Source organism: Nelumbo nucifera, chromosome 3 (assembly GCF_055504915.1).
Source record: "Nelumbo nucifera cultivar China Antique chromosome 3, China Antique-T2T, whole genome shotgun sequence".
In the NCBI taxonomy this organism is placed as follows: domain Eukaryota; kingdom Viridiplantae; phylum Streptophyta; class Magnoliopsida; order Proteales; family Nelumbonaceae; genus Nelumbo; species Nelumbo nucifera.
The window spans coordinates 58,096,014-58,105,464 of NC_142651.1; the positions used below are offsets into that span (position 1 = coordinate 58,096,014).

General features: G+C 36.0%; 1 protein-coding gene across 1 annotated transcript; it reads right to left on the reverse strand.

The window, feature by feature from the left end:
- Positions 1-6,104: 6,104 nt before the first annotated feature.
- Positions 6,105-9,451, reverse strand: LOC104602143 (alcohol dehydrogenase 1-like). Its single transcript, XM_010265729.3, has 10 exons — positions 9,138-9,451; positions 8,839-8,975; positions 8,346-8,392; positions 7,553-7,878; positions 7,386-7,468; positions 7,212-7,287; positions 7,003-7,064; positions 6,816-6,911; positions 6,534-6,695; positions 6,105-6,413 (listed from the first exon to the last, which is right to left on the reverse strand). Exons 1-10 carry the CDS (start codon positions 9,184-9,186, stop codon positions 6,297-6,299), a joined length of 1,155 nt encoding a protein of 384 aa, XP_010264031.1. The 5' UTR covers positions 9,187-9,451; the 3' UTR covers positions 6,105-6,296.

Consider the following 9,451-nt stretch of genomic DNA (forward strand, 5'->3'; position numbering starts at 1 on the left):
CACCATTAATTCTATTTGTTTTGTCATTGTTTAAAAGTCCATTAGTTTTTGTCTTGGAAACTCTGATTTTTTTTTCTAAAATTACCCTCACTATTTATCATACCATTTATATGCTTTACTCTTGTAACTATGTTTATTAATTTATTTTCTTAAAAACCAACAAACAATAAGGGGTGATTGTAGAATTGTAAATCGGGCTGTGTCGCTTGAGGCCCAACATGTTCTGACACGATTTTGAGCCGGCCTAGCCTAACACAACACAATCGAGCGGGCTATGCCGCCTACAACCTACATGCTGGCATGGCCCAACTTGTAACATGGCCTAGTGCGACCCATATATCTATATCTATCTATCTATCTATATATATATATATATATATAATTTTATTTTCAATTTTATTATATTACTTCATTTTATTATTGCATATATAACCAATTGTATACATTAAAATTCATATAAAATAAAATTTTAAGATTTTTTTTAATTTTTTGTATATGTTTTTTAATTTATGTTAAAATTTTCATTATTTTTTCAAAAATAAAAAAAAAAAAGACTTGGCCCAAGGCTCAGCCCGTGGAATGGCACAGCATGGGCTCAGGTGGGCTCAGGACGTGAATTGTACTGGATCGACCCCCCAAAATATCCTAGGGGAGGGAAGCATGGCCTGTGGGCCGACATATCACGGCTTGCACTTTGCACGGGCCACATGTGGGTTGTGTCGTGTTGGCCCAGCATGGCCCGATTTACACCTCTAGGTGATTGATTGGAAAATATGTGAACAGAAATAATGTAGGATTTTAGGCACTTGGAACTAATTGAGTTCCAAGTGTTTTTGCTCTTCATTTTCGATTATATGTAGTCTTTTGCCTTTCATCTCAAGATGTGTCAACAGTAATATATGCCAAAATCGTACTCAATATCATCTTTATCACAATTGCAAAGTTCTATTATCTCTTTCACTCTTTTAAGTTATGAGAATGCAATAGGAATTTTGGTTTCATATCATGCTTTAGTTTAAAATCGAGTTTCTTTGATAATTATTTCTTTTTAATTAAATTTAAGCAATTAGGGTTTCGGTTTAATAAGTTTTGATTTATAAGTTTCAAGCACTTTTCATCTTTGGGTTTAATTCAATGTTTAATCCTGTGTCTTAAGCAGGCTTACATTTTCCCAAATCAAGTTTGTATTTGTAATTTCTAAGCATTTTTTTGGTGTTTTGTAATTTGTAAATTCTCACACACCTAATTCTCTTAACCATCAGTGAAAGACATCATAAAAATACAAAAACTTAGTGCTTGTTTTACTTAAAGATCCAAGTTGTTTGCTTTCAATATCCTACACTTGCAAGCTAAGAGCAAAACCGTCGTTCTGTTTTGCTTTTGGCATCCTCAAGGTTTGGTTTCAACATCTTGCACTGGAAAAGTTGAGAGCAAACCCCCCTACTACTAGGCTCTATAATTGAACTGAATCTATTCCACACCATTCCAAATAGGATTAGTCCTTGGATTTTAATTTATGACCGGCATGAATCATTATGATTGATTTCATAGCCCTCTAAGTCATTGTGCTAATGCTGCAATATGGAGCTTTTTGTGTATTTATATACACACACATTACATTATATGATAAATGGAATCCTTGATCTTGTCTTAAGTCAGTTTTATTTTCTTTGACATTACCACTCACACTCAAGTAGGATGAAGTAATTGAAGTATGATTTTATTTTAGGACAATCAAACAAGTTGGCACTAACACAAGTGAAGAATCAAACAAGTGACTACACCCCACTTGGTTAAGATCTATATCTGGTTGCGGTATCATTCATTGGTACAAATATCCCGTACATCGCACGGGCCATTTACATAATTCACAAAAGTGTGGGGAGAATCCTCTAAGCTACAAACATTTAATAACAAAATCTCATTCCATATGATAGATCAATCTATCCTAGATTGATCTATCTTGAGTAAAAAAAAATCTTTGAATCTCCCTTTTTTCCTTTTTTAGGGAGCTTATCACCTCAGTTGCCACAATCCTACTGTCAGTGATAAGCCTACCCGGAGTTAAGACATTCTACAATGGAGTAAGAAGCCGAGAAATGATCGACTTCAATCTTTGAGTAACCACCTTGTTAACTACTTTGTAGATGACATTCGTGAGTTCAATGGGACCAAAACAATTGTTGTAGATGACATCCGTAGCATTGATAAAAACAATTGTTTAAGGAATTAAAAACAAATCTTGAATAAATAGGACCAGATCTTCTCAAACAAGGTCCCAACATTTTTGGTAAAACATAGAAGAGATACCATCCGGGCCTGTAGCCTTCCAAAGCCCAATATCAAATAGAGCCCTTATAATCTCCTCCCCCAACGGGACTGACATTAACATGTTATTTTCTTCCTCAGAGATCAGATTTAGAATGATATCATTCGAGAGAGATGAGAGCTCTATAAGGTTCAAAGTATTGACATGTATCGGCCCGTATCGGTTGATATGTATCATGTCGATGACTTCCTGGTACGCCCCTACAGGGGTTGTATAGGATCAGACCATGATTCAGAGGGTAACCAGGACTCAAACCGATTCCTCTGAACCGGTTTTGAAAATAAAATAAATAAAATATAAAAAAACACTAATACAGGCTGATACACCCTACCGGCATATCGGCCTATGTAGATACTTTGAACCTTGGTTCTAGATGGGAAGTGGAAAATATATATAATCTTAATGTCAAAAACATATTAGAAACAACATCAAAGAGATTGGTAGAAGATCCAGAAATATAAAATCTAAGACACAAAATCATGTACAAGTGTGACTCTAGCTTTGACTGTGATGGTGAAGTTGTTGTCCTTATCAAACGAAAACCTAGGAAATTTTGATTGGGAGCCCTCCATGCAAGAGGGTGCTCAAGGATCTTCTTAATCAAGCCTTTTTTTTTGTATTTTTATTTTTTCCATTTTTTCAAAAAAATCGAGACTTAATTTAAAAAAAAAAAAACATCATAGTTTTGGTAGAGATCGGTATTTATCTATGCATTTCAAAAATCTAAACATGTAAATCTGTTATACTTGAAAGATTTAAATAAAAAATTGAAAAATAATTAGTGGAGATTTAGCACCTAAACCCATTTCTACTAAAGAAGTTCAATTCCAAGGGATTTTCTCTAAAATATAACTAGGTAGTTTTATGTTAAAAACTTTCCCCACCAAATTGTAGGCCAAAATGGGTGGGATTTTGGTGGATTTATGATTGAGTTTTTAGGGTTTAGATCGAATAACAAAGTTTGAATGTATTGTCCTAAACCCTCACCTATGCTACAGTTTCCCTCCCTTTGTATTGTGATAGATTTCTCCACTTGTCACTGCTCCTAACTAAACGAAACCTATAAAAATTTACGATGTAAAAGAATCTATAAAAACTGGCATTTTCCCACATAGACATGCATTTTTTTTTTCTGATCAAACATGCTAACATGTTTCAATGAGCACAATGATGCATATTAATGTATATTAGTATCGGCCCATATACATCAATTTTGACAGATATTGCTTGATGCTGAAGATTTTTTAAGAAAAATGCAACCAAAAGTCATGGTTCAAATCATCAATAAGCTCAATACTTAAAAATACGAGTCAATAATTAGATACTCCTTTTTTTTAATTTTTATTACCATTTATGGATATATTACATGTTTATTAATGTTTAAATCTACTAAAATGTGTCTTCAAAAAAAATATATATATTTGTTCCGAATCTCTATTATTAAGCGTATGGTGTCCTTGAAAACCGATATGTATGGTATGATAGGGTGCAATATGTGTCAATACTTCAACATTCTCCATGTATGAAAAATTTAATACAAATCCACCCATTTCGGCTAACATGTATCAATATTTAAAACTTTGATATGGGTTTTATTTTTTATTTTTTGCTTCAAAAACTTTGATATGGGTTCTTGTTTAAAAAGTCTTTGATATGCTGCAAGAAGTATAGAATGAGAAATGAAGTTGTGAAAAAAAATAGTAGGATTAGCAAAGAACAAAAGTAGCAAGTAGTAATGAGAATGAATGACCTCAAAAATAAGAGCTAAAGGAGAGGTGAGAAGAACAAGTGAAACCAGTTACAGTTGAGACTTGAGACAACTGTTATTTGTATCAAATCTTGATGAGGTTAAATATTATAGAAACTCAAAACTTGGGCTGTTCACAAACAATGTTAAACCGATCAAACTGGTCCAACCCAATCCGATTTGGTCGATTTTTCTTCACTATCAGTCGGTTTCAGGTTGTAAGGAGGGATAAACTGATAATTTGGTTTGGGTTTCAGTTTTCATATGTTAAAACCAAAACTGAACCGAACCGAACTGAGTTAGTTTTTGATTTTATAGTCTTTCCCTAACTAGGTAATCCTTATCCTAGTTTATTCTTTCTAGTTTTCATATGTTAAAACCAAAACTGAACCGAACTGAACTGAGTTAGTTTTTGATTTTAGTCTTTCCCTAACTAGGTAATCCTTATCCTAGTTTATTCTTTCTAGTTAGTTACTTATTTTTAACATTAAAGAACAATAAAACATTAGTTAAATAGGAATTACTTTTGCCTTGAGAATTGTTTTTGAGTAGGAAATTTTACACCAAATATAGGGCTGTTCACAAACAATGCCAAAATGACCAAACTGACCCTCTATGTTTGGGTCGGTTTTGCTTAATGGTAGGTTGGATTTGATTTGCTCTTTAAATAACCCAACCAGGTCGGGTCGGTTGAAAAAAATTTATTAAACCGACCCAACCCAACCCATGAACAGCCCTACTCAAAACCTTCTTGAATTTTCTATTTCTTTTTTTAATGTTGGGTTTGTTGTAAAAACTTTTCTACTTTTTTTTAATCCCTAGTTTTCCCTACGTTTCCCTTCCTTTCCCTATCTTTTCCTTCAAACCAAACATGGCCTAAATATTTACAATTCTCAAAGATTTGACCCAAAACCCCAAATGATTCTCATCTAACTACATCATTTAGGTAACAAAATATTCAATCCTATAATATAATTTTAGTATCAAAGCATTTAATTCTATGCCAAATGGTATCAACAGCAGTAACAATCAGTCCTATTACAATATCTGAAGGGTTAAGCAGTAAGATAAGTAATATGGATTCAAAGGCCAAATCCAAAAATTCATCCCCAAAATGCTCACCCATCTGGACAGGTAGACCTGACAAACCAAACCGATACAATTGTATAAGGACTGGTGTGTATTTGCAGGTTCAACTGGACCCAGTCCGAAATTTTATATTAACTGGGCTTGAATTTTTGTCTCAAGTAAGACTCGGGTAAGACTTCTATTTTTCGGATTGAGTCTAGGCATATCCTTTTGATAGTTCAAACCTGATTACAGTGCGGACTGGACTGGACTCAGATCGAAAAGATCAACCTTGACCTCAGGCCTTAGGCCCAAAACTTGGGGTTGGGCCTGAATTGACCATAAACCCGGCCCAGCCCGACCGGCTAGAACAGTTAGTGTATTTTGTGTCCTGATTACAATTGGGCCGAGGGATTAAGACCCAAATTGATGTAGGACTGATTGTTGAGCTATCGATTTTAATGGGGTCTTATTTGGTCAGACCATATTGTCCGGATTGCAGACCATATAGGTCAGATTCGAAACTGGTTCTGCTCATACTTATCGGGTGGGATCCATGCCTACCCATTGACAACAACACTTTAAAACAAACTTTTGTTCAAATTGACCACATACAGAGGAATCAAAGCCACATCAGTGCAAATCCTGACATGTTTGCCCAGGCCCGTGACTGTGAATGATGATTCAATTAAGTCCCTGAATACTCTTCTACCACACAAGATCCAAAAAAATGAAGTTGGGTTTTTGGCAGATCAGAGCAGGGATACCGGGATGAAATTTGCCAAATGGAGGAGAAACCAGCTGAAACATTTTTTTTCTTTATCAATAAACCAGCTGAAACATCAAATACCCATTTTGTGTAAACAATTGTAACGTCCTCAACGCCCACAGAATCTCCGAAGCACCTCCTTTGGCTGGAGTTTTGGTGTATAGTTGTAGTCAGTTTCCATAAAAATTGAGTTCTGGCATAGGCTACTTGTCAAGATTTCATATTCATGTTCATGCTCAAAGGGTATCAGTAGACGATTACAACTTTCACATTGTACAAAAAAGACGCCAAGTAAAACAAGGAGGAAGAAAGTTCAAGTACATAGACAGCAATTGAGAAAGGCCCAAATACCATGGTTCCTTTCAGTCTCTCCATCCTTCACTCTACTCTTCCATATTGATGATACAGCGCAGACCCTCACCCCTAATCATATACTCAAAGGCCTTGTTGATCTCGGAGAAAGGAACATGATGGGTGATGAATTTGTCCAATTCAAATTCCTGCAGAGAAAAAGTTTTGCAATCCTCCTAAGATTTTTGGCACTTGAAACTCAAGACAAGAAATTTGAGACTGGTAAAAGGAAATATACACACATCTCTTCAGTGATTGCATGAACTTACCTTGTTCATGTACATATTGACAACAGAAGGAAGATCTGTGCGAGGTTTATAATTCCCAAAGAAGGTTCCTTTGAGTGTCCTTTCATTCAGAACATTAATGGGTTTGGTCATAAAAACTGCATCCTTGTTTGGAACTCCAACAAGTACGGCTACACCCCATCCCTACATTGTTTAGTGGGCAAAGTTACTGGCTACTGAATTGATCATAAGAAACAAAAGAAACTGAAGAATCAACAGAAAATGAAGTATGAAATTTGCTATTTGATATATAATGATGCATACGTCGTGAACGCATTCGAAAGCAGACATCATGGCATTAATGTTTCCTGTGCACTCGAGACTCCTATCAACCCCACCGTTCGTCATCTCTTGAAGAACCTGTGTGGATCAAGAGAATTGGATATGTATGAAAAAGAAAACCATATTTAGAGTAGAAAACAGAGTTGTAAACAGGAAAATAGATTGATACCTCATGCACAGGTCTGTTGTGGTCCTTAGGATTCACAAATTCCGTGACACCAAATTTCTTGGCTGGAAAAAGAAGAAAGAAAAAAATATAGGGCAATGAAGATATTAGAAAAGATAAAACATGTTAAACTAATAAGAACAGGTTTCGCCATTAATAACAGGTTACTCAATATTGCAAGGACATTGATAAAAAGAATTTGATGAGCTTACCTTCCACAAATCTCTTGGGGTTCAAATCAACTCCAATAATTCTTGAGGCTCCAGCAATTCTTGCCCCTTCAGCAGCCTAGACACGAAGGAAAGAAACAAAAAATTGAATAAAACCAGAGTAAAAGCTGTGCAAAAGAAATTAGATATTAAGTAATTGAATTGCAGAATTCTTACAGCTAGGCCTACAGCTCCCAAGCCAAATATGGCAACAGAAGATCCCTTCTTTGGTTTAGCCACGTTTAGAGTAGCACCCAAACCTGAAATTTGAGAGAAAAGATATAAATATATACAGACAACTTATGGGCAACATTCTTATAGGCACAAGATCAAGTTTGACTAACCTGTTGAGATGCCACAACTGAGGATACAAACTTTATCCAAAGGTGCCAATGGATTGATCTTTGCAAGACAGCCTGAATGAACAACAGTGTATTCGCTGAAGGTGGATGTTCCAACAAAGTGATTGATTGGGTTTCCATTAATTGAAAACCTTGATTTCCCATCATTAATCATGACTCCTCTGTCTGTGTTTATTCTCAGAAGGTCACACATATTGCTCTCCTCAGATTTGCAGTGACTGCAGTCCCCACACTCCCCTGTGAACACTGGAAGTACATGGTCTCCCTCCTTAAGGTCTGTTACTCCTTCACCAACACTTTCCACAATTCTGCCAACAAGTTTTGTTTATGAGGATTCCCCTATATGTCTCCTAGAAACTCTACTTCATATACTTTACCATCAGACAAATCCAACAACTGTGAAAATTTGAAAATATAAGTAACTTAAGTAACTACTAATCATCGTTAGCTGCACAAATGACTTCAATTCTGACCTTATCCTTTCCATTTTTTCACTCTATCCTTTCCTAGTATTTCTGTCACACTTAAAACAGTTGTTTGTGAATGCCAAGCAATCTGCTCCATACAGCAATAATGCTGCTGGCCTTACAACTGTTTTATATAAAATTTTTCTTTCAATATAAGTAGTACTTGCCTATCACATGAGATTCTCTATGCACCTCTCCACTTTGCCATCCTGCTCTAATACTAGGGGCAACATCCTCTCCTCAGTCTATAAGGTAAAACTAAGTTGAAGGGAATAAAGGACAAAAAGTAGACGTACAGAATAGCTTACCCAGCTGCTTCATGGCCAAATATGCGAGGAAACAATGGCGTTTGGCCCTGAAAATCCAAAACCCAAATTTCTTAAGGTTAAAAATATAAATGCTTGCAGATGGCTAGCTCATATACAGAACAAATTCGGTGACTTAGAAGCCCAGCAAGTAACAAGTATGGTGAAAGCCCCAAAAATTAAAAACCTTGTCAAGCAAATTAAGCTGCCAAGTTTTGTCCTTTTAGCAGGAAAATTTTACCTAAACCAGTGAATAGGGAAAATGCAGATCGATTTACATTGGAGGCAATCTAATATTCATATTAATATAAATTAAAAAAAAAATCAGGTCGAAAGAGATAGAAGCCATAAAATACAATAAATTGGTCGTTCATATTTGATGTGAATAAAAAAAATATAAAAGAAAGCAACCGATTATTATTAAATCAAAGAAAAATGGTGTCTAACTCTGTTCCCAGACTAAATGTTGGAAATAAAGTCGCAACCATTTACTAACCTTAGCTTCCCAGAAGTAAAGATCAGTATGGCAAAGTGAAGTATATTTGATCTTGATCCTGACTTCCATGACCTGTGGTGGAGCCACCTCCACCTGCTCCATCACCAGCGGCTTCCCGGCTTCCCATGCAACCGCAGCTGCACAATCAGAGCAGACATTTATCAGAAAGTTACAAGAATAAAAAAAAAAAGGTATGCAAACATTTTAAAATGATTCGAGAGAAAAGAAAGAAACCCAGAACAGAAAACAAGGAAAAGAAAGAAACGCAGAAAGAGGAAATGGCAATCGAATCCATATACCCTTGCAGGGGATTACGAGGCCTGCAGTGCTCGACATGGAAACCAACATTGTTCTTGCACAAGATCTAGCAAGCTTTCCTCCGAACGCTTCCACTGAAACAAGTGCCGTGTCTGCGGACGAAAAAACTGAGCGTGGGGTGGCAGGTTGAGCAGGGGCTGTATTTAAACTCGAGTCTGCTCAGAAAGGAGAGAGAAACAGCTGGACATAAAACTGCCGTCCACGTTGCAGTGCGATTTTCGTCAAAAACAACATACACACAGAAACGTGGTTTGGGTTCGTAGCACACAGAGACCGAAGTAATGAAGCAAAACCT

Excerpts from the sequence above, each read along its gene's own strand:
- LOC104602143 (XM_010265729.3), bottom strand. The coding sequence starts at position 9,186 with ATGTTGGTTTCCATGTCGAGCACTGCAGGCCTCGTAATCCCCTGCAAG. Across the intron at positions 8,393-8,838 it reads TTTACTTCTGGGAAGCTAAG|GGCCAAACGCCATTGTTTCC; the intron begins GTTAGTAAATGG and ends TTGGATTTTCAG. Across the intron at positions 7,288-7,385 it reads TGGGAGCTGTAGGCCTAGCT|GCTGCTGAAGGGGCAAGAAT; the intron begins GTAAGAATTCTG and ends CTTCGTGTCTAG.